This window comes from Salvelinus alpinus, unplaced genomic scaffold (assembly GCF_045679555.1).
Source record: "Salvelinus alpinus unplaced genomic scaffold, SLU_Salpinus.1 scaffold_40, whole genome shotgun sequence".
In the NCBI taxonomy this organism is placed as follows: domain Eukaryota; kingdom Metazoa; phylum Chordata; class Actinopteri; order Salmoniformes; family Salmonidae; genus Salvelinus; species Salvelinus alpinus.
The window spans coordinates 3,204,744-3,231,305 of record NW_027255981.1 but is presented as its reverse complement, the minus strand read 5'-3'; the positions used below and the strand labels follow the sequence as shown (position 1 = coordinate 3,231,305).

At 41.2% G+C, this 26,562-nt stretch overlaps 1 protein-coding gene across 3 annotated transcripts in view; it reads left to right on the top strand.

Moving 5' to 3' along the window:
* Positions 1-26,562, top strand: part of LOC139567003 (zinc finger protein 436-like) — a 109,783-nt gene that overhangs the window by 67,739 nt on the left and 15,482 nt on the right. Inside the window, exon 2 of one of the 3 annotated variants that reach the window (XM_071388416.1) lies at positions 15,488-20,713. The exons of the other annotated variants lie outside the window; for them this stretch is intronic. Coding sequence (XP_071244517.1) covers positions 15,488-16,626 — 1,139 coding nt within the window. The 3' untranslated portion in view covers positions 16,627-20,713. Of the gene's footprint in view, positions 1-15,487; positions 20,714-26,562 lie in introns of those variants that run through there. 3 annotated transcript variants of the gene reach the window in all.

Here is a 26,562-nt window from a genome sequence, read left to right as displayed (position 1 = left end):
ATGAACTTCAACTTAAATAGGGGATCTTGCTGTCGGACAGTTTTTTTGTATTCTGAAATGCACTTGAACTACGTATCATTTAGTGTCTCCTTATGTTACGCTGGGAAAACAGTTTTCATGGGCACAAAAATACTAAATCATTTCAGAGTTTGCTAAATTCAATGGTTTTTAACTGAGTCATCTTGTAATCCAAGATGGCGTAGCATTAAGAGGTGTTTGTTGTAAATGGTATGTTTTTTTGTCTTTTTTGTATATATTGCAATATATTTCAATATCTTTTTCCATTTTTAAATTAAATATACCTTCCGGCAACCCGCCTCACCCAATGTGATACGGATCTGCTATTTTTTAGACCTAGCTAGAACCTCCATCAGAAGCTAGCCATCAGAAGCTAACCAGCTAATTAGCTACTAGCTATTTAGTCATTGTTAGCCACTGCTAGCAGCCTTTACCTTTTTAGCTCAGACACCAGCCGCTAGTCTGCACAGCGCAATATCAACCCTGAGCATATCGGACTGTTTTTCTCCACTACATCACCGTATTCCTGCCGTAAGCTCTGGACCATTACACCAGATAATCGCAGCTGGCTAGCTGCCACCGAGTGGCCCAGCCTCGAAGCTAGTCTTGAGCCAGGCCCATCTCCCGGCCTGCTTAGTGGACCCTATGATCACTCGGCTACACAGCTGATGCCTCCCAGACTCTTCACTAAGACGACTAGAAGCCAATACATCACCGGATTCCTGCCGTAAGCTCTGGACCTTTGCACCGGATTGGCTATAGTGGCTAACACCCTTGTCCCGAAGCGAGCACCAGTTAGCCTCGAGCCAGGTGCATTTCCCGGCTAGCAAACAAATAACTCCAGCTACAATACCTCTTTTGCCAATTGGCCTGGACCCTTTGTCGACACAGCGCCCCGCCGGTCCATCACGACTGGTCTGCCGACTCAATTCCGTCAGATGTGCCCTCAACCGGCCTTTGCCAGACGTCGGTGATGCCCTTGTCCCGAAGCTAGCACCAGTTAGCCTCGAGCAAGGCGCGGCTCCCGTCTAGCATAGTAACGACTACCTAACGGCTTCCCTGGTTCATATATTGCTGTTCACTGGACCCTATGATCACTTGGCTACATAGCTGAAGCCTGCTGGACTGTTCATTAGTCACGGTTCTCCATTTTGTTTATTTTGTTTATCTGACGGCCCCAGCCTCGAACTCAGGCCCAGTGTGTAGTTAACTGACCCTCTCTGCCCATTCATTGCCATTTTAACTTCTCACGAGTCACCAACCCTGATCCGGTAGCACCCCCCACCCCCCACCCCACTGAGTAGCATAGCTAGCATAGCGTCACAAGTAACTTGTAGCATCTAAATATCATTAAATCACAAGTCTAAGACACCAGATGAAAGATACAGGTCTTGTGAATAAAGCCACCATTTCAGATTTTTAAAATGTTTTACAGGGAAGACACAATATGTAAATCTATTAGCTAACCACGTTAGCAAAGGACACGATATTTTTACTCCCAACAGCTTTTTCCTGCGTCAGTAGCTATCACTAATTCGACTAAATAAAAATATATATAGCCACTAACCAAGAAACAACTTCATAAGATGACAGTCTGATAACATATTTATGGTATAGCATAGTTTTTTTTGGGAAAAATGTGCATTTTTCAGGTATAAATCACAGTTCTACATTGCAGCTGCAATCTGAAATAGTGCTGACCCAGCCAGAACAATTACAGAGACCAACGTCATATAACGAATTACTCATCTTAAAACATTTCAGAAAAATACACAGCGTACAGATATTGAAAGCCCAACATCTGGTGAATCCAAACAATATTTTAGATTTATGAAATGTTTTATAACGAAAACAAAATGTAGCGCTAAATTAGCATAGCTATACCAGGCAGATTCGGCTAGGCGCCCACGGCCAGTTCACATGCACAACAGATATGATATAACATCGTAAATTGGGTCTTACTATGGCTGATCTTTCATCAGAATGTTGATCAAAGTGTCCTTTGTCAAGATGAGTCGTTGGTTCCGTTCAGAATTGTTCCTTTCCCACTCCATTTAGCACAGGTACCGGTCGAGTGGCACGGATCTCTCAAACGTAAATAAATTCAGACAACGGAACACCACAAAACTCCCGAAAAAATTCAAATAATCTGATTAAACTATATTGAAAAAACATACATTACGATGATCTGGTCACATGTATCAAACAAACTTCGAGACGGAGATAGTTTTCATCCATAACGCCAGCAAAACAGTACACAATCGCAGCTCCAACTCGTGCGAATCAGAAAACAGGAAGTTGTCGGTCACGCCAAAGAAATAGGTCTTATTTCACGTCAGTACCAGATAAACAAAGAATTTCTCCTCTGACGTCCTCTTGACACCCAGAGGAAGGCCAATGAGGTGTGTTTCGGGTCATAGGGGGCACGACCATATATAGGCAGAGCGTTGAAGCTGGCATACACATCTTGCTTTTTTCTTCTTGGTCATGGAAAGTGCTGTCAAATGACTTCTGTATCACTCAGAGACAAAATTGAAACGGTTTTAGAAACTAGAGATTGTTTTCTTTCCAATGGTATTATTTATATGCATATAGTAAGAGCAATAATTGAATAAGAGGCAGTTTAATCTGTAGAGCAAATTATGCTAATGGGAAAATAGCACCCCCTGTATTCTCAAGAAGTTAAGTGTTGTTGTTGTCTTAGCTGATTAACTGTTGTCTTACCCGTTGTTGTCTTAGCTAGCTCTCCCAATCAACACCTGTGATTGCTTTATGCCTCGCTTTATGTCTCTCTAATGTCAATATGCCTTGTATACTGTGGTTTAGTTATCATTGTTTTATTTTACTGCGGAGCCCCTAGTCCCACTCAACATGCCTCAGAGAACTCTTTTGTCCCACCTGCACACTTGCGGTGACCTCACCTAGCATAACTCCAGAGATGCAACCTCTCTTATCGTCACTCAATGCCTAGGTTTACCTCCACTGTACTCGCACACTACCATACCCCTGTCTGTACATTTTGCCTTGAATCTATCCTACCACGCCCAGAAATCTGCTCCTTTTATTCTCTGTTCACAATGCATTAGACGACCAGTTCTGATAGCCTTTAGCCGTACCCTCATCCTACTCCTCTGTTCCTTGGGTGATGTAGAAATTAACCCAGGCCCTGTGTGTCCCCAGGCACTCTCATTTGTTGACTTCTGTATTCGAAAAAGCCTTGCTTTCATGCATGTTAACATCAGAAGCCTCCTCCCTAAGTTTGTTTTACTCACTGCTTTAGCACACTCCGCCAACTTTAATGTCCTTGCCGTGTCTGAATCCTGGCTTAGGAAGGCCACGAAAAATTCTGAAATTTCCATCCCCAACTACAACATTTTCCGTCAAGATAGAACTGTCAAAAAGAGAGTTGCAATCTACTGCAGAGATGGCCTGCAAAGAGTTCTGTCATACCTTAAGGGACACCTCGTACGGGAGCCGTATGATCGGTGAAGATTCTCCCATTGGGAATGTACGGTCCCTTACTAGACGTCCGACGTCGTCTCGGAAAATCGCGGACGGCGTCGGGCCGAGGGCGGGGGGGAGCTCTTTCGGGAAGTCATCTGAGAAATCGTTTCGGACGTTCGGTCGCCGTTTTATAAAAATAACAAATTTTTGACTTGGACTCCGCATTCTCGAAAATTCCCACAAGGGGGAAAATAAATCATATTGCAGGCGCACGAACACGGGGCAAACGAGCGCGGCCTTTTCTGCTAAACTGAAAATATTTCGAAGACGAAACTCGGCGAGCGTAGGTTTGGAGTAAAGGGCAGTTGGCCCCGAACGGGATGGCGTCGAGGCCTCGGCGCTTTTTGAGTTATGGCCATTTTGCTGGGATCAAAGGTCAAAAACGAAAAGTAGGGTGCAATTTGACCGCTTCACGTCAAAGTACATAAGCATACGGTGTCAGGGGAAAAAAACTGCCGTTTATCTATCGTAATTTAAGAGAAATAGTACATTGTCCATTTGGTGATGTTCACGAAGAGGAATTTTTTTTCTCCAAAAAATCACAGATCCAGTTGCAGTGTGTTCAGACGTACATTTTTAAAGTGGGTCTCGAAGCTCTGCGAGAGTTCTGTGATTTTATGTGATTTTATGAAGTAAAACACACTCATTTAACCCTCTGTTAATAAGTCAGTTCTTAACATAAAGACTTAAAGCTCAATATTATATAAGAGCCTACCCCAAGGAGGGTATGTGTTCACGTTCAGCTTCCTATGTCAACTGGAAGTACCTTAAAATGGTGCATAGGGTCAGGTTTGAAGGGTAATAAAGGTCAGATCTTTTCAAAACTTCACTTGTGTGATTAGACAACCCTCATGAACTGTAATCAGTCATTTTTCCCAACAGATGTCAAAGAAAAGCTCTCTCACACAAACACACACACACAAAAAGGAAGGATGGAGTGAAAAAGTACGGTGCTTAAAGACACACAAAGCCTGCAATGGCATTACATTATCTCCAGGCCGTGCCGAGTTCAACGAGATGCCCCGCTTGACCGTAGCTCGCTCGGTCTGAGCGCAGCGACCGTTACAAGAAAATGGACCCAAATGACCTTTTGACCTCATGTCAATTTTATTTGCTTTTGGGAGACAGAGAGAGAACCGTTAACGTTAGAAGCACAATTTCACCTCAGGAATGTTCTTAAGGTCCTCCCGATCTATGCAAACCTAACCTTGACCTTGTGGCATTAACCCTTACCAGTTAAAAGCTGGTGTTTACATCAAACAATTTACAATGACATGTCGCCCCATAGGAATACATTGACTGCACCTCTCAATTCAACCTGAAGCCTATGTGGGTTATGAATGTCTTATGAACCTGTCTTTGATGTCAGTCCATCAGGCCACCATGAGGTCTACCTGTGTCGATTCTAAGCTTCCTGGAGCAACCGGAAGTGGTTAAATCACCCTAAAAGTGTTTGCCATAGCCAACCTGCAGTTTGAGAGAAATAGTGCATTCAGCCCTATGTAAATCAGTCAATTTTTAACATACAGACTTAAAACTCAGGATTCTGTAACGACCTACTCCAGTGATGATATGTGTTTATTTATAGCTTCCTGTGACAACCGGAAGTGCCATAACTGGTGTCAAATGGGCTGTTTCGAAGGGTTAAAAATGTCAAATCTTTCCAAAACTTCATATATGTGAATAGACAACCCTCATGAACTGTAAATCAGTCCTTCACCCCATCAGATTAAAAAAAAATTAAATACACACCGACACAGAAATGATGGAGGGACACACTGAGGGGCTAAGAGGCAGACAGTGCCTGCAGTAGTTACTTTTGTTCCAACTTTTAAAGAACCGTCAGACCTAGAGTTCTGAAAATTTACAAACCTGTTCTAGACCTCAGGTCGATTGTGCACAGTGAATTATGTGGCTCTAGAAGGTTCTCGGATCGATAAAAAGCCTTGTGTATTTGCCATGTTTTCAATTCATTTTGACCTCAACGAAACGGACAACCTTTAGAAAAGTCCCAGAGTCTCAAGACTAGGTGCATTGAAACCGGCTCGGCCCATAGAGACAGACCCCGACAAGCCTGTTTGATTGCTCATTCAAGGACCCCGTAGCAAGGCAATGAAAAAAGTGGAATTTCAGCACCAATTAGGGTTTTGCTCGGGCACCGAATGACCTATCGAGCCGAAACTTGGGATTCGAGGTCGCCTCACATAGGGCTAAACATAATGTGAGCACTGGACCCGCAGCTAGAACATAACTACGTATTATTTGTTTTATTGTGGTTTAAATAGAAGGCGCTATGAATTTTGGGCCTGCTATGAAATATGTTATAGTTGGCATCTAAAGGAGTTGGAAAAAGTGAGTTTGGAGTCAGATGGTATCAGTTTGGTGTCTGAAAATATCTATTTGACTGATGGACACTGACTTGCTCGTTGACTTTTGTACATTTGCAATATGTTTCAACGGGGAGGTACCATGAGGAAAAAGCGACACGATGAAATTTCACGAAACGAGCGATGGAGAGGAACCACTATCACTGCCCGGCCATCCTGAGGTCATCAGACCGTTGACTTTTGCATTTCTAAAGTATTTAAAGAATGCCCGTAACATTTGCAATATGATGTGATGTTTTTCACTGTTGAAGCACATTGCAAATGCCCGTTACATTTGCAATATGATGTGATGTTTTTCACTGTTGAATCATATTGCAAATGTCACGTGCATTCTTTAAATACTTTAGAAATACAAAAGTCAACGTCCTGATGACCTCAGGATGGCCGGGCAGTGATAGTGGTTCCTCTCCATCGCTCGTTTCGTGAAATTTCAACATGTCGCTTTTTCCTCATGGTACCTCCCTGTTGAAACATATTCCAAATGTACAAAAGTCAACTAGCAAGTCAGTGTCCATAAGTCAATTACATATTTTCAGACACCAAACTGATACCATCCGACTCCAAACTCACTTTTTCCAACTCCTTTAGAAGCCAACTATCACATATTTCAGAGCAGGCCCAAAATTCACAGCGCCTTCCATGAATGCACCAAAATAGCATTCTGAAATCACCACTAAAATGACATCACCATAGACTCCAGGCCGAGCCTAGTTCAACGGGATGCCCCGCTTGACCGTAGCTCACTCGGTCTGGCCACAGCGACAGTGACAAGAAGACAGAGCAAAATGACCTTTTGACCTCAATGTCAATTTTATTTGCTTTTGGGAGACAGAGAGAGAACCGTTAAGTTTAGAAACACAATTTCACCTCAGGAATGTTCTTAAGGTCCTCCCGATCTGTGCAAGTCTAACCTTGACCTTGTGGCATTAACCCTTAACAGTGAAAACAGGTTTTTACATCTCACAGTTTACATTGACATCTCTCTCCATAGGAATACATTGACTGCACCTCCAAATTCAACCTGAAGCCTATGTGGGTTATGAAGGTCTTAGGAACCTGTCTTTGATGTCAGTCCATCAGGCCATCATAAGGTCTACCTGTGTCGATTCTAAGCTTCCTGGAGCAACCGGAAGTGGTTAAAATCACCCTAAAAGTGTTTGCAATACCCAACCTGCAGTTTGAGAGAAATAGTGCATTCAGCCCTATGTAAATCACTGAGTTCTTAACGTATACACTTAAAACTCAGGATTCTGTAAGAGCATACCCCGATCAGGATATGTGTTAACGTTCAGCTTCCTGTGCAAACCGGAAGTGCCATAATTGGTGTCAAAAGAGCTGTTTCGAAGGGTTAAAAAAGTCAAATCTTTCCAAAACTTCATATTTGTGATTAGGCAACCCTCCTGAACTGTAAATCAGTCATTAGTCCCATCAGATTTCAAAGAAAAATTTACACACCCAAACAGAAATGGAGGGACACACTGAGGGGCTAAGAGGCAGACTGTGTTAGTTACTTTTGTTCCAACTTTTAAAGAACCGTCAGACCTAGAGTTCTGAAAATGTACAAACCTGTTCTAGACCTCAGGTCGATTGTGCACGGTGAATTATGCGGCTCTAGAAGGTTCTCGGATCGATAAAAAGCCTCGTGTATTTGCCATGTTTTCAATTCATTTTGACCTCAACGAAACTGGCGACATTTAGAAAAGTCCCAGAGTCTCAAGACTAGGTGCATTGAAACCGGCTCGGCCCATAGAGACAGACCCCAACAAGCCTGTTCGATTTTGTATTTCTAAAGTATTTAAAGTATTTAAAGAATGCACGTTAAATTTGCAATATGATTCAACACATCATATTGCAAAAGTAACAGTGTGTGTTATGTTTGCAATATGATTCAACACATCATATTGAAAACGTAACAGTGTGTGTTACATTTGCAATATGATGTGTTGAATCATATTGCAAATTTAACGTGCATTCTTTAAATAAACCCTATGTGGGTTATGAATGTCTTATGAACCAGTCTTCAATGACAATCCATCAAGCCACTATGAGGTCTACCTGTGTCGATTCTAAGCTTCCTGGAGCAACCAGAAGTGATTAAATCACCCTAAAAGTGTTTTGCCATACCCAACCAGCAGTTTGTAATATATAGTGCATTCAACCCTGTGTAAATCAGTCAGTTCTTAACGTATAGACTTAAAACTCAGGATTCTCTAAGAGCATACCCCGATCAGGATATCTCTTTACTTATAGCTTCCTGTGACAACCAGAAGGGCCTTAAGATGGTGTCATAGATGCTGTTTTGAAGGGTTAAAAGGTCAGAACTTTTCAAAACTTCATATATGTGATTAGACAACCCTCATGAACTGTAATCAGTCATTTCTCCCAACAGATGTCAAAGAAAAGCTCTCTCACACAAACACACACACACAAAAAGCAAGGATGGAGTGAAAAAGTACGGTGCTTAAAGACACACAAAGCCTGCAATGGCATTACTATTATCTCCAGGCCGTGCCGAGTTCAACGAGATGCCCCGCTTAACCGTAGCTCGCTCGGTCTGAGCGCAGCGACCGTTACAAGAAGACGGACACAAATGACCCTTTGACCTCAATGTCAATTTGATTTGCTTTTGGGAGACAGAGAGAGAACCGTTAAGGTTAGAAGCACAATTTTACCTCAGGAACACTCCTAAGGTCCTCCCGATCTGTGCAAGCCTAACCTTGACTGTGTGGCATTAACCCTTAACAGTTAAAAGAAGGTGTTTACATCAAACAGCAATGACATTTCGCCCCATAGGAATACATTGACTGCACCTCTAAATTCAATCTGAAGCCTATGTGGGTTATGAATGTCTTATGAACCTGTCTTTGATAACAATCCATCAAGCCACTATGAGGTCTACCTGTGTTGATTCTAAGCTTCCTGGAGCAACCGGAAGTGATAAAATCACCCTAAAAGTGTTTTGCCATACCCAACCAGCAGTTTGTGATATATAGTGCATTCAACCCTGTGTAAATCAGTCAGTTCTTAACGTATAGACTTAAAACTCAGGATTCTGTAAAAGCATACCCCGATCAGGATATGTCTTTACTTATAGCTTCCTGTGCCAACCGGAAGTGCCTTAAAATGGGCTCATAGGTGCTGTTTCGAAGGGTTAAAAAAGTCAGATCTTTCCAAAACTTTAAGTGTGTGATTAGGCAACCTCCATGAACTGTAAATCAGTCATTTCTCTAAACAGATGTCAAAGAAAAGCTCACACACACACACACACAAGTCCAAACTTTTCGTGCACCTGGTATTTTTTTTAGGTTACCAGGTGCCCTGTTTCAAGACGGTTGAAATTGCTTTTAGGGGGCATCCAGACTTCCATACCCGCTCTGGGAGCACTATTCTACGGACAAAAATCAATGGGTGTTGGCCTGAGTGATTTATGGAGGTTTTCCAAAAAAGTCAGAAAATATTCTGTTTTTTTTTCTGAAAAATATTTTATGTTTTTTATTCTCGAGTCAATGGCCTGAGTGATTTATGGAGTTTTTCCAAAAAACTCAAAAAATATTCTAAGTCCAAACTTTTCGTACACCTGGTATTTTTTTAGGTTACCAGGTGCCCTGATTCAAGACGGTTGAAATTGCTTTTAGGGGGCATCCAGACTTCCATACCCGCTCTGGGAGCACTATTCTACGGACAAAAATCAATGGGTGTTGGCCTGAGTGATTTATGGAGGTTTTCCAAAAAAGTCAGAAAATATTCTGTTTTTTTCTTCTGAAAAATATTTTATGTTTTTTCTTCTCGAGTCAATGGGGTCTGGCCTGAGTGATTTAAGGAGGTTTCCAAAAAAAGTTTAAAAAATATATATTTTTCATGTTTTCATGTCATTTTTCAAAACGGTTTTAAATGCTTTTAGGTGTCATCCAGACGTCCATGGGAGCACTATACTACGGCCCCAAATCAATGGGTGCTGGCCTGAGTGATTTATGGAGGTTTGGGGGGTGATAAGTACAAGTAAACATTTCTAAAAAATGATGATAGTAAAATGTGACTAAAGTATTTTCATACAGTTCTTATACATGTGTAATTGACGTAAAAATCGAAAGAATTTCAAAAAACGGTCCAGAAAGCACTTTTTTAAATGGAATATAAGTTTTTTCCACATTTTTAACATTTTTGACTTTTAACTTTTGACTTTTGACTTCCTATGAAATCACATTCCAAATGCACAAAACATATTCCTTAAGTACAAGTAAACATTTATAAAAAATTATGATAGTAAAATGTGACTAAAGTATTTTCATACAGTTCTTATACATGTGTAATTGACATAAAAATCGAAAGAATTTCGAAAAACGGTCCAGAAAGCACTTTTTAAAGGGGGTGATACGTTTTTTCCAAATTTTTGACATTTTTGACTTTTGACTTCCTATGAAATCACATTCCAAATGGACAAAACATATTCCTTAAGTCCAAATAAAAATGTCCCAAAAATTATGTTAATAAAATTTGACAAAAGTATTTTCATACAGTTCTTACACATGTGTAATTGACATAAAAATCGAAAGAATTTCGAAAAACGGTCCAGAATGCACTTTTTTAAAGGGGGTGATACGTTTTTTCCAAATTTTTGACATTTTTGACTTTTGACTTCCTAAGAAATCACATTCCAAATGCACAAAACATATTCCTTAAGTCCAAATAAAAATGTCAAAAAAATTATGTTAATAAAATTTGACAAAAGTATTTTCATACAGTTCTTACACATGTGTAATTGACATAAAAATCGAAAGAATTTCGAAAAACGGTCCAGAAAGCACTTTTTTAAGGGGGTGATAAGTTTTTGCCAAAACTTTCAAAATTTCAAAATTTGACTCTTGGGTCTTGACTTGCGTTACAGTAAGCCTATGAAAAATTAAGATGGAACTCACTCGCCCACTATAGGATTTTTGGGGTGTTACACAGCTCATTTACAATATGGCATTTGCCATCAACTTTGGATGAAACACCGCCAGATGTAATGTGATATCCCACACATTTCCACCGTGTGAATGGTTCGCTCTCTGCCAATAAGTTGCCATGTTATTTTGTACAATTGAGGGGGGAGTTCCCTTACATACTTTCCAGTCCATGCCCAAACAGTTCGAGCTTCTAATTTTAAAAAGGAATCTTTACAGAAATATGTCTCTCACTGTTGCCACCTGTTATAGACCCCCCTCAGCTCCCAGCTGTGCCCTGGACACCATATGTGAATTGATTGCCCCCCCATCTATCTTCAGAGTCCGTTCTATTAGGTGACCTAAACTGGGATATGCTTAACACCCCGGCTGTTTTACAATCCAAGCTAGATGCCCTCAATCTCACACAAATTATCAAGGAACCCACCAGGTACAACCCTAAATCCGTAAACATGGGCATCCTCATAGATATTATCCTGACCAACTTGCCCTCCAAATACGCCTCTGCTGTTTTCAATCAGGATCTCGGCGATCATTGCCTGCATCCGTTATGGGTCCGCGGTCAAACGACCACCCCTCATCACTGTCAAACGCTCCCTCAAACACTTCTGCAAGCAGGCCTTTCTAATCGACCTGGCCCGGGTATCTTGGAGGGATTTTGACCTCATCCCGTCAGTAGAGGATGCCTGGTTGTTCTTTAAAAGTAATTTCCTCACCACCTTAAATAATCATGCCCCTTTCAAAAAATGTGTAACTAAGAACAGATATTGCCCTTGGTTCACTCCAGACCTGACTGCCCTTGACCAGCACAAAAACATCCTGTGGCGTACTGCACTAGCATCGAATAGTCCCCGCGATATGCAACTTTTCAGAGAAGTCAGGAACCAATACACACAGTCAGTTAAGAAAGCAAAGGCTAGCTTTTTCAAACAGAAATTTGCATTCTGTAGCTCTAACTCTAAAAAGTTTTGGGACACTGTAAAGTCCATGGAGAATAAGAGCACCTCATTCCAGCTGCCCACTGCACTGAGGCTTGGAAACACTGTCACCACCGATAACTCCACGATAATCGAGAATTTCAATAAGCATTTCTCTACGGCTGGCCATGCTTTCCTCCTGGCTACCCCAACCCCTGCCAACAGCTCCGCACCCCCCGCAGCTACTTGCCAAAGCCTCCCCAGCTTCTCCTTCACCCAGTGTCCCACTAAAATTGAGAATTTCAATATGCATTTTTCTACGGCTGGCCATGCTTTCCACCTGGCTACCCCTACCCCGGTCAACTGCCCGGCACCCTCAACAGCAACCCGCCAAAGCCCCACCATTTCTCCTTTGCCCAAATCCAGATAGCTGATGTTCTGAAAGAGCTGCAACATCTGGACCCCTACAAATCAGCCGGGCTAAACAATCTGGACCCTCTCTTTCTAAAGTTATCTGCCGAAATTGTTGCAACCCCTATTACTAGTCTGTTCAACCTCTCTTTCGTATCGTCTGAGATTCCCAAAGATTGGAAAGCTGCCGCGGTCATACCCCTCTTCAAAGGGGGAGACACTCTAGACCCAAACTGCTACAGACCTATATCTATTCTACCCTGCCTTTCTAAGGTCTTCGAACGCCAAGTTAACAAACAGATTACCGACCATTTCGAATCCCACCGTACCTTCTCTGCTATGCAATCTGGTTTCAGAGCTGGTCATGGGTGCACCTCAGCCACGCTCAAGGTACTAAACGATATCATAACCGCCATCGATAAAAGACAGTACTGTGCAGTCGTCTTCATCGACCTGGCCAAGGCTTTCGACTCTGTCAATCACCGTATTCTAATCGGCAGACTCAACAGCCTTGGTTTCTCAAAAGACTGACTCGCCTGGTTCACCAACTAACAAACCTCCAAACGAGCTTCAATGCCATACAACACTCATTCTGTGGCCTCCAACTGCTCTTAAAAGCAAGTAAAACTAAATGCATGCTCTTCAACCGATCGCTGCCCGCACCCGCCCACCCGACTAGCATCACTACTCTGGACGGTTGTGACTTGGAATATGTGGACAACTACAAATACCTAGGTATCTGGTGCGACTGTAAACTCTCCTTCCAGACTCACAGTAAGCATCTCCAATCCTAAATTTAATTTAGAATTGGCTTCCTATTTCGCAACAAAGCCTCCTTCACTCATGCTGCCAAACACCCTCGTAAAACGGATCGGCGATGTCATTTACAAAATAGCCTCCAACACTCTACTCAGCAAACTGGATGCAGTCTATCACAGTGCCATCCATTTTGTCACTAAAGCCCCATATACCACCCACCACTGCGACCTGTATGCTCTTGTTGGCTGGCCCTCGCTAAATATTCGTCGCCAAAACAATTGGCTCCAGGTCATCTATAAGTCTTTGCTAGGTAAACCTCCACCTTATCTAAGCTCACTGGTCACCAGAGCAACACCCACCCGTAGCACACGCTCCAGCACGTATATCTCACAGTTCATCCCCAAAGCCAATACCTCCTTTGGCCGCCTTTCCTTCCAGTTCTCTACTGCCAATGACTAGAACGAATTGCAAAAATTGCTGAAGTTGGAGACTTATATCTCCCTCACTAACTTTAAGCATCAGCTATCTGAGCAGCTTACCGATCGCTGCAGCTGTACACAGCCCATCTGTAAATAGCTCATCCAACTGCCTACCTCATCCCCATGTTTTTATTTACTTTTTTTGCTCATTTGCACACCAGTATTTCTAGTTGCACATCATCATCTGCACATCTATCACTCCAGTGTTAATTTGCTAAATTGTAATTACTTCGCTACTATGGCCTATTTATTGCCTTACCTCCGTACTCCATTTGCACACACTGTATATAGATTCTTCTCTTGTGTTATTGACTGTACGTTTGTTTATCCCACATGTAACTCTGTGTTGCTTTTCTCGCACTGCTTTGCTTTATCTTGGCCAGGTCGCAGTTGTAAATGAGAACTTGTTCTCAACTGGCCTACCTGGTTAAATAAAGCTGAAATAAAAAAATAATAATAATAATAATCGTAACTTTATTGACAACACCCAAATGGATACTGTCATTAACGCGGTTCTTCAATAATTACACATCATTCTTAATACTGTAGCTGTTTAGTTAGTCACATGTTCAACTATCATCAGCTGATCCAGGAAATCATTTTCTGAATGACAGTCAAATGACAAACATCACGACATGCAACAACAACGAAAGTGCTTCTTCATTCATTACTCTGGTAAATACAGTTATGCCGTGCTCCACGTTGGATCCAACATCCCTAACAAATTGATGTTTATAATGTTTTTGTTTGCTTGATTTACTGTAGGGTCTCGTTAGTCTGTTTGCACACAGAGATACTTTGCTCATAATGTGTAGAGAACTGTTCCTTGATGGATAGGCTATTGTACAACACACAGAGCTATTTTCCTTTATTTGTTGTTTGGTGAAGTTATGGGTCCTACAGTAGGTCTATGTTATTGTTAGGTGAAGTTATGGGTTCTACAGTAGGTCTATGTTATTGTTATGTGTCCTACAGTAGGTCTATGTTGTTGTTAGGTGAAGTTATGGGTCCTACAGTAGGTCTATGTTGTTGTTATGGGTCCTAGAGTACACTATGCAACAACAACCAAAGTGCTTCTTCGTTCATTACAGGTATATTTGTTGTTAAGTGAAGTTATGGGCCAATTTGGCAAACAGTGTACAAACCCTCTTTGTCAGGTTGATGGAAAAGCTAGCCAAAGAGCATTTTCCTGGTTGAAGTGTTTTTAAATACAAAGCGGTTGACACAAACACTATATTAAGCAGGACATTCAAGGGAGCGTTACAATTATATTCCAAAGTAGTGTGAAATGCACTCATAAGCAACCTGGAAATGGAGGTTACTCCCCTGAGTTTTCCCCCATTCACATTCAGATTACATTGTGAAAAACTAAAATCTTTGCTCACCATTTTTGCTCCAGGCAGATATACTAGATCCGTAACTAGTGGTTTCCTCATTACCAGATATACTACATCCATAACTATCGGTTTCCTCATTAGCAGATATACTACATCCATAACTAGCGGTTTCCTTATTACCCGATATACTACATCCATAACTACTGTTTTCCTCATTAGCATATATACTTCATCCATAACTAGTGGTTTCCTCATTACCAGATATACTACATCCATAACTAGTGGTTTCCTCATTACCAGATATACTACATCCATAACTAGGTGGTTTCCTCATTACCAGATATACTACATCCATAACTATCGGTTTCCTCATTAGCAGGGAGGAGTTTCTACAATGAAATTGTATGTGCTTTGCCCTCGTGCCGCAATTTTATTAAACACAGAAAGGGGCCTATATTGGAGACCAAAAGTCGTCTGGCACACTGCTTGGAGTTTCAACAACATGAATAACTTATTTCTAGCCTACAATCATCGATGTTACTACTAATGTGAAAATAAGACAAAATATGATTATAGTTGCTCATTTTAAGACATTTGTCAAATAACTTTAACATTCATTACAGATGTCAATTGTTGTACAACATCATGACTACGCTTTTGGCATCACCTTTTACAATGGATTTCCGCTGTTGTGGGCCTTTAATCATCTGTCTGACTTTGTTGTTCACACAGGAGAGATACTAGACTATAGTGGATCCTCTGGGGTGCCTCAACAACCTCATGATGCTGATGAGGCAGAGAAGAGTCTCTGCAGATCAGAACACCTCAATAAACACCTGCAGAGATCCACAGGGAAGAGAACTCACTGCTGCTCTGACTGTGGGAAGAGATTCACCTCATCAGGTATTAAAATTCATCAGAGAACACACACAGGAGATAAACCTTTTAGCTGTGTTCAATGTGGGAAGAGTTTTGGTCGATCTTGCCATCTGACTCAACACCAGAGAATACACACAGGAGAGAAATCTTATAGCTGTGATCAATGTGGGAAGAGTTTTCGTCAATCTGGAGAGCTGACAGTGCACCAGAGAATCCACACAGGAGAGAAACCTTATAGCTGTGATCAATGTGGCAAGAGTTTTTCTACATCTGGCTCTCTGACTCTGCACCAGAGAACACACACAGGAGAGAAACCTTATAGTTGTGGTCAATGTGGGAAGAGTTTTTCTACATCTGGCTCTCTGACTCTGCACCAGAGAACACACACAGGAGAGAAACCTTATAGCTGTGGTCAATGTGGGAAGAGTTTTAGTCAATCTGGAGATCTGACAGTGCACCAGAGAATACACACAGGAGAGAAACCTTATAGCTGTGATCAATGTGGGAAGAGTTTTAGTCAATCTGGACAGGTGACTCAACACCAGAGAATACACACAGGAGAGAAGCCTTACAGCTGTGATCAATGTGGGAAGAGTTTTGGTCATTCTGGCCATCTGACTCAACACCAGAGAACACACACAGGAGAGAAACCTTATAGCTGTGATCAATGTGGGAAGAATTTTGGTCGATCTGGAGAGCTGACAGTGCACCAGAGAACACACACAGGAGAGAAACCTTATAGCTGTGGTCAATGTGGGAAGAGATGTACTACATCTGGCACTCTGACTCTACACCAGAGAACACACACAGGAGAAAAACCTTATAGCTGTGGTCAATGTGGGAAGAGTTTTGGTCAATCAGGCTCTCTGACTCTACACAAGAGAACACACACAGGAGAGAATTCTTATCACTGTGATCTGTGTGACCAGAGATACTCTGATAAAAGATCTCTGATCAAACATCAGAAAATACATGAAGGAGTTGTTTCATGATATCAATGAATAAATGTCACAATGTAGAATGTTTTAACATTGTAGTAGGAGTATTTGAATAATGTCACAATGTAGAACCCTAAACGTTTGTCCCCTTATCAATTGATTTCAACATGATATGGATATTAGCCTCAGGGGGGAAATCCAGGCTCTGATTTGGAAGAGTACTATTTATATGATTTAACAAAAAGTGACTAACACAAAAAGAGCTGTGTTACACTTACCATGTTGGTGACCCACTTGAATCAAAATGCAACACTTCAAAATGTAGCTAGCTGTTTTCTACAAATTGTCCTCTAACCAGTGATGTACACATTATTCCCAGATTACGTGTGGTTTTTGAGCTGTTAGTTTTAACAGGACGTGCAACCTCATCTCCCTCCTCTTGGCACAATTGATTTCAAGATGATATTGATGAGTGATGACAAATGTTTTTTTATTTTTTTATTTCACCTTTATTTAACCAGGTAGGCTAGTTGAGAACAAGTTCTCATTTGCAACTGCGACCTGGCCAAGATAAAGCAAAGCAGTGTGACACAGACAACAACACAAAGTTACACATGGAGTAAACAATAAACAAGCCAATAACACAATAAACAAGTCAATGACACAATAGAAAAAAGAAAGTCTATATACAGTGTGTGCAAAAGGCATGAGGAAAGTAGGCAATAAATAGGCCATAGGAGCGAATAATTACAATTTAGCAGATTAACACTGGAGTGATAAATGAGCAGATGATGATGTGCAAGTAGAGATACTGGGGTGCAAAAGAGCAGAAAAGTAAATAAAATAAAAACAGTATGGGGATGAGGTAGGTTGATTGGGTGGGCTATTTACAGATGGACTATGTACAGCTGCAGCGATCGGTTAGCTGCTCAGATAGCTGATGTTTAAAGTTGGTGAGGGAATAAAAGTCTCCAACTTCAGCGATTTTTGCAATTCGTTCCAGTCACTGGCAGCAGAGAACTGGAAGGAAAGGTGGCCAAATGAGGTGTTGGCTTTGGGGATGATCAGTGAGATATACCTGCTGGAACGTGTGCTACGGGTGGGTGTTGTTATCGTGACCAGTGAACTGAGATAAGGCGGAGCTTTACCTAGCATAGACTTATAGATGACCTGGAGCCAGTGGGTCTGGCGACGAATATGTAGCGAGGGCCAGCCGACTAGAGCATACAAGTCGCAGTGGTGGGTGGTATAAGGTGATTTGGTAACAAAACGGATGGCACTGTGATAGACTGCATTCAGTTTGCTGAGTAGAGTGTTGGAAGCTATTTTGTAGATGACATCGCTGAAGTCGGGGATCGGTAGGATAGTCAGTTTTACTAGGGTAAGTTTGGTGGCGTGAGTGAAGGAGGCTTTGTTGGGAAATAGAAAGCCGATTCTAGATTTGATTTTGGATTGGAGATGTTTAATATGAGTCTGGAAGGAGAGTTTACAGTCTAGCCAGACACCTAGGTATTTATAGTTGTCCACATATTCTAAGTCGGAACCGTCCAGGGTGGTGTGGTATGGTATTGAAGCTCGTTTGGAGGTTAGTTAGCACAGTGTCCAAGGAAGGGCCAGAAGTATACAGAATGGTGTCGTCTGCGTGGATCAGGGAATCGCCCGCAGCAAGAGCGACATCATTGATATATACAGAGAAAAGAGTGTTGCGTTCCTTTGTTTAGCGACCCCTAAATTTAAATGCATCACTCCAAAATGTAGCTGACTGTCTTCCTCTAACCAGTGAGGTAAAATATATCTCCCATTTCCATGTATTTTTTTAGTTGTGTTAGTTTCAACAGCACGAACAACCTGATTTCCCCCCTAATCGATATCAGTGATTTATTGCTACTTGTCAAAACAACAGCGTTTCTGGTGCTTGTGCAGTTAATAAGGTGCTTGTTTAAAAAATACAAGCAATATGATTATTGTGGCAGATGTTCGTGTATATAGTACATTTTACGTTTAGGTTTTCAATTTATCACAAACTGTTTCTGCATTTGGACTATTGATTTGGACACGTTTAAACTGTGACATTGGGGATATCCCACCTAGCAAAATGTCGTTGAAAATAAGACTATGACCGACGTACAATATAAGTTTGGTTTTAGTTGAAAGTTGAAAAGAAAACTATTTAATTTCTGTTTAATTTCAACAAACTCGCAGCTTATACACATGGACGCAGTATAATAAATCGGTCTATAATCAATTTTTATTAACAATCCTAATAAAGTCATAAATATAAAATATATTTGTTGTCCTAAGGGGAAGGTGTTACAGACTTTGGTTTTGAGGTTGGACTATAGCACATCTAGCTCGTTAGCACATACAGCTCGTTAGCACGTAGGACGCACTGATTGGTGTCACCTCGTTAGTCAGTATGTGTTACACCTGTGTTACACCTGTGCTGGCTTGTCCATCTCGTTAGTGGGAAGGTGTTCCACCTGAGCTGGTCCAGGTTCTATTTAAGAGTGTCTGGCCCAGGGCTCCAGTTGTCTTGATAGATGTGGAGATTCAACACCTTTAGTTGCTCCACCTTTTTGGTTTGCTTCCTGTCTTTAAATTTGGTGTGGGTTTTTCTTTTGTTTGTCTCTTCTTGGCAGATTTAGTGGGTCTCATGGTGGGTGTCTTTTAGGTCCCAGTTGTTGTTACTAGTCAACTTTCAGTGGACACCCCCATAGTGTCTTTGAGCCCCTCCTAAAAAACAAGCTTATATTTTGGGTTGGATATTGCATCCAATTAATATTTTAATCAATGGAATTTCCTTAGAATGTTCATTAGTCTTTCAGTTGTTAGTCTTCTATTTGATGTGTACTAAATATTTCTGTTTATTTTTTATTATTTTTTCACCTGTGAAGCCATTCTGTTGAATCCATGTCTGAAATGTGCTGTATAAATAAAGCTTGATTTAATTTCAACAAATGAACCCAATGACTGATCAATCAACAGACTCTTGGTCCGTCTTAGTATGAAAAACAGTATCAATTTTCAAGCCTGCTGAAGGCGTGGTGGAGTGGTAAACACCACCCCCGGCTCTACCAAGAGCTTGAGGTGGTCTCCCACAGCTCTGCTTATGTCATGTTCTGTGGCCTTGCCGTTCCATTTCTTGACTGCCCCTGCAACACAGAAAGAAACACATTTAGTCATATTATATAAAACATTCAAAGTAATGGATATGGAGCATCTATGGCCTCAGTTACACCTGGCACCTAAATGTGACTTCTCATCTGATCACTCCAAGCTGCATTCGGTTCAGATCTACCAGGATGGGCCTTGACATAGTCTGGATGCAGTCAGGCCACTGAATATGCATCAGCAATGTAAAGAGATGGGGTGAATGATTGGGGAAAAGTACATTCTACACAAATGACCTTCATAATAGCAAAGAACAAATGTGTGTCTGAGGGGAAATCAACTTTCATACAGCCAAAAGGGGTGAGAAATTACACCCATATCAGTGGACAATTTGCACTAATGTAAATAAACATAGATGATGGAACATATTCCCTTTTGCTGACGTGATGAACCACTAAGAGGACATAAATATTTACCATCTAAACCATGTGTGACCTCTCACCTCTCTGGCTGTAGAAATGTTCTTCCTAACCAGTCCCTCAACAGCTCTCTGACTGAGCTCCACCCTCACTGGGTCTTCAGAGGAGAGGAAGGCTGAGGAGGGATGGAAGGATGAATGGATAAGTCAGTCAAAAAAGTGTAGAGCTGCTGTCTATGCTGTTTGACAAAATTACTATTTTAGTAGTTCATTAAAGTAAATAAGGCTTTATGACTGCTGAATACCAACTATCAATCACTTAGATCATCTTTTTCCAGGTAGAGATACATCCTTGGTACGTCCCTAGCCCGTTGAAGTTGACATTTAAAATGGTTACGGTTAAGGTTTAGGGTAGGGACGTCCCAAGGATCCCGGATAGCATTGACCATTGTGCATTCTTCTGTCTCTTTTACATAGCAGGTGATGGGTTCTGACTTCTGAACTTGAAAATATGAAATATCCTAAGTTTGCCGATTGAGTGTATGTAAACTTCTGACCCACTGGGAATGTGATGAAAGAAATAAAAGCTGATATAAATAATTCTCTCTACTATTATTCTGACTTTTCACATTCTTAAAATAAAGTGGTGATCCTAACTGACAGGGAATTTTTACTACGATTAAATGTCAAGAATTGTGAAAAACTGAGTTTGAATGTATTTGGCTAAGATGTATGTAAACTTCTGACTTAAACTGTACAAATGAGGTGAGTAATGCCAGATATATAAACATTATTAAAGTGACTAGTGTTCCATTCCTTAAAGTGGCCAACAATCTGGTGGCCTTGAGATTGAAAAACAGCTTCTGTCTCTCGGTTCCAGCTTTGATGCACCTGTACTGACCTCGCCTTCTGGATGATAGCGGGCTGAACAGGCAGTGGCTCGGGTAATAACAAAGAACAAATGTGTGTACCTGAGGGGAAATATGAATATCAACTATCAATCACTTAGATCATGTATTTCCAGGTAGAGATACATCCTTGGGACGTCCCTAGCCCATTGAAGTTGACCTTTAAAATGGTTAAGGTTAGGGTTCAGGGTAGGGATGTCCCAAGGATCCTGGATAGGATTGACCATTGTGCATTCTTCTGTCTCTTTTACATAGCAGGTGATGGGTTCTGACTTCTGAACTTGAAAATATTAAATATCCTTATTATGTGAAATTGAATGAAACAATAATGTATGTTGATGCTAATATGATGTACAATATTCCATGATGTTTCTATATGATAACAATAGCGTAATATATTTAATATGTACAATATTGTATTTTTTAACAGGTTCAATAATTCGATTGAATTAACTTAATAACTATGATACACCCCTCACTATTGCCATTGGTTACACTAATTGCACTGTTTGTCTACATAACCTGGTTCAAGTATTCATGACATCACCCTGAGGAAGGCACAGTGATGCCGAAACGTTGGTAAATACCCATTAAATTGCTGGAAGTTTATACATGGAGTGTGCGACTATTTATTTTGATAGTTTATAGTTTATTCGCCGTTAGTCAGCACCTCTACACACACAATTTTTCTGGGTGTGCGCCAGCTCATGTTTTTTAAGGGTAGGTAACAACACATCCGCCACGCTGATCCTCAACACAGGGGCCCTTCAGGGGTGCGTGCTCAGCCCCCTCCTGTACTCCCTGTTCACTCATGATTGCACGGCCAGGCATGACTCCAACACCATCATTAAGTTTGCCGATGCCACAACAGTGGTAGGCCTGATCACCAACAACGAGGAGACAGCCTATATGGAGGAGGTCTGGCTGTGTGGTGCCAGGAAAACAACCTCTCCCTCAACGTGATCAAGACAAAGGAGATGATTGTGGACTACAGGAAAAGAAGACCGAGCACACCCCCATTCTCATCGACGGGGCTGTAGTGGAGCAGGTTGAGAGCTTCAAGTTCCTTGGTGTCCACATCACTAACAAACTATCATGGTCCAAGCACACCAAGACAGTCATGAAGAGGGCACGACAAAACCTATTCCCCCTCAGGAGACTGAAAAGATTTAGCATGGGTCCTCAGATCCTCAAAAGGTTCTACAGCTGCACCATCGAGAGCATCCTGACTGGTTGCATACCTGCCTGGTATGGCAACTGATCTGCCTCCGACCACAAGGCACTACAGAGGGTAGTGCGTACAGCCCAGTACATAACTTGGGCCAAGCTTCCTGCCATCCAAGACCTCTATACCAGGCGATGTCAGAGGAAGCCCGCCCCCCACTCTCAGTTATCATCTATGCATAGCCACTTAATAACTCTACCTACATGTACATATGACCTCAATTACCTCGACTAACCGGTGCCCCCGCACATTGACTCTGTACCAGTACCCCCTGTATATAGTCTCCACATTGACTCTGTACCGGTACCCCCTGTATATAGTCTCCACATTGATTCTGCAGCAGCTGACTGCCCAGTTCAACGTCAGTTCACCGTCTCACCTCATACTGTATTGGAGCAGCAGCAGCTGACTGCCCGGTTCAACGTCAGTTCACCGTCTCACCTCATACTGTATTGGAGCAGCAGCAGCTGACTGCCCGGTTCAACATCAGTTCACCGTCTCACCTCATACTGTATTGGAGCAGCAGCAGCTGACTGCCCGGTTCAACGTCAGTTCACCGTCTCACCTCATACTGTATTGGAGCAGCAGCAGCTGACTGCCCAGTTCACCGTCTCACCTCATACTGTATTGGAGCAGCAGCTGACGATGGTGACGAGTTTGGATGCGACAACAAGTTAAAAAGGTTAAGTTGGGTTGATGTTTGGCTCTGAATATGTCTCGAAACAATTTATATAATAATATAACATACTAATGATGAATAACGAAGACAATTATGGTTTTCTGTGAATATCTTCCATAACCTTACTATAGTTAATTACCGTAAATATTAGAAAGCCGGGTTTGACCTTCGGCGTTGTATGAGCTACAGTACAGTACCGTTATCTAGCTAGCTAACGTTATGTCCTAACTAGGCACAACTAGGTTTGGATTATTTCCTCAACTAAATTCTTTCCCATATATTGTATATCGTTTCCATAAAGCCAACATGGCTTTACACTCATTAATGTAAGTTTCCAATCTAGAGCAGTTCTCACTTTTGTGATAATGAACTAGCTAACGTTAACTAACTAACTAAAGACGGTGACCTGTCCAGACGAGATGGTACAACGAACTGAATCGTCAATGGAGGTCTTCCTCTTTATATAGCCTGCTACAGCATGCAATACTAGTAACTCACAAGGGGGCATAACGTTACATGTACAATACTATCCCATTTTGGAAACGTTACATGTCCGCCCCCTTGTGGAGGGACATTAATATCTTAGATGGTAGCTGTAGATGGGATTCAAATGCATAATGGTATTAATACAGTGTCTAGACTACCTCTATTGTATAAAGCACTAGCCAACACAGTATTGCCACGCAGCAAAATGTTGCGCATAATCTTTCAAGTCAGCCTGAGAAAATATTGAACAATTTGTGTACAACGATATCTTGAAATGTGATATTAGATCTGTATGGCAGTACTGTTACTGTATGGCAGTACTGTGTTGGCTAGTGCTTTCTCCAATATGTTCTTCTATTTTACATTACATTGTATGTTGATGCCATACTGACGCAACTGTTGTTGATGTGTGCAGAGGAGAGGGACGGAAGCTATGCTGTTACAATAGCAACTCCTCTCATACTGAGAAGAACCCCCCCCCCCCTCCCCGAGTTTTCAGGCCTTAAGGGCAGTTTTATTTCAATTGTAGTACCCGGACGGAGACAATCCTGTAAGCGTTTTATAGTTGCATCGTTAGGCTAACTTACCCTAAAGTGGACACACTCCCACCAGTTTTGGCCAGACAATTGGCCAGACTTTGTAGACAGTATAATAATGCTTAAACCTCATCTTTATCAAATGATCCATTAAAGATACCAACTCAAAACCTACGTTTTGTCTACATATGGGTTGTTTAAATTGTATCTAATTATATTCCCAGTATAACTTTATCAAATCTCTAGTAATCGATTATACACACATACAATTTATCATATTTTCATATATTCACAGAACCCATACAAAACGTAAGAGATTCTCAGGTACTCCCGACAACCATTCCATTTGCTTTTTCAAGGACTCTCCATAGCTACGAAGCAGAACCAAAAAAATATACGTTTGTTTCCCGGACAATGACCGGATCGTCAACGGTTCTCTAACCTCCCAGAGACAGACTTTCATCTGCTTTCTAAAATATCATCCCGCTCTCAATACCACCCCGTGATACTCTATGATGGCAGAGAAGGAACAGAACCCCAAGATAACGTTATATCAAAGCTTATTATCCACATGTCAATCATCTGATTAAACATATTTCTATACATTACTGTCCAAACGTCAGATTAAGACTCAGTCACGCAACTCTCATATCACAGTCACACAACTCTCGTATCACAGTCACACAACTTCCCAAACATACCTACTCAAATAGTTGTTTTTCAACAATATTTTTACCTGCAGGAATATTTTCACATATCTATCTCATGGTTAGTTCCTAGGATAATGTAACTCATACATTTACATCTTTCAATACTTCTAAAATGGGGTCCAGGTTTAAAACAATTACATGTTTAAAATAATTACAGGTGCACTTTACTAGCTTATACCATATCGTAAATAGTCTTACCTAGTAAACACAGATTCTAGTTTTCATTCAGCTCACACAGAAAGCTGACTCAGCCCACTTTACACCTCCAAGGTGCCCCCCCCTCACACAGGAAAACACACTCAGAGCCTACGAGGATTTTCTAAAAACTCCACTTGTTTCGCTCACCTCTTTCTTTATTTTTTAAACTACCCTCGATATGTGGTATCCACTCAGCTTGCTGCCTCTCAGATCAAAGGTGGGACCATCTGCTCCGTTCCCAAAGTGTGGTCTCCCTGAGATCCCAAGTTTGAGGGATCCCTGGTGCACGATTTACCCAGGTCTTCAGGAGCGATCACCAAGTGAAGAATAACATCCCCATCGCCAAATGTGGTTAATTTCTTTAATATCAATTGAGACAAACTTATCACGCGAGTCAGAGTTATTCTGAAACTAAATCTTTATTCACTTATTAATAAGGGAGCAGGTCAATACAACACACAAATATAAAGTTAATCAATTGAGTGCTCTACGATAATGATGGCTGGTCGACAAATCACCCCCAGATGATTTGTTGAGAGCCCTGAGACAAAAGTACAAAGGTCTTTTACAGCCAAGAAACACCCTTTTCAACCTACATGACGAACAACAGATGTATAGAACGGGTCACAAGGTTAAGATTTGTATGAAAGATACTTATAATTCATAGCAGACAGTATCTGCTGTAAAAACAGTAGTCTTTGTGTAGAGACCAGGGTCTGGCCCTGGGGTCATCTTTCCCTGGTACCATATAGAACAGAAACATTAACTCATGCTCTGGAATGTGGTCTCTTTAGGTTTTATCACCCAAAAGACATTGGAAATCTCCTGTCAGTGTTTTCTCCCAGAGGCCCATCCTCAGTAGAACACACAGACACAATAGTTCTAAGAACCCTCTATTCTGTTGCATAAAACAACCATTTGATGCAATAAAAGTATTATAACATATTCTTGCAGTTTTGCTCTGAGTGTTCACTGAAAGTTGACTAGTAACAACAACTAGGACCTAGCTATAAAAACCAAAGCCTGTAACACCTCCCCCCTTTAAGACAACAACAAATATATCCTATATTATTGTTGAAAAAGTTTGCTTACCACCAACAGAAAACAACTTCCATTTCACATTATAATCAACTACAATGCTTCACCTTCTACAATATAAACATGGTGTCTACTGGCTGTCAACAATTAAAAACAAGAAAAAACATTTATTTCTAAATAATAATATACAATCGTATTATTTCTCACCTTTTTCTTTCTATAGAATCCTAAAACTAATTTTGAAAAACTCATCTCCAATACGGAAAAACTTGCAGTCAAAATAAATTGTGATGCACTGGCTAAAAGCAAAACACAAAACCTTTTGACTGCCCACCCTTGAGACAATCAGCAACCAAATAGTCCTTCTACAATGTTTGATATAATGAAAAAACTCCTTCATGCATGTATTTTCTGATGTTTAACTTCTTGTGAATAGGGAGCGCTGTTTTCACTTTGGAAGAAATCGTGCCCAAATTAAACGGCCTCGTACTCTGTTCTAGATCATACAATATGCATATTATTATTACTATTGGGTAGAAAACACTCTGAAGTTTCTAAAACTGTTTGAATTATATCTGTGAGTAAAACAGAACTCATTTGGCAGCAAACTTCCATACAGGAAGTGAAAAATCTGAAAATGAGGCTCTGTGTCAGGGCCTGCCTATTCAAGTGGCTTTTATT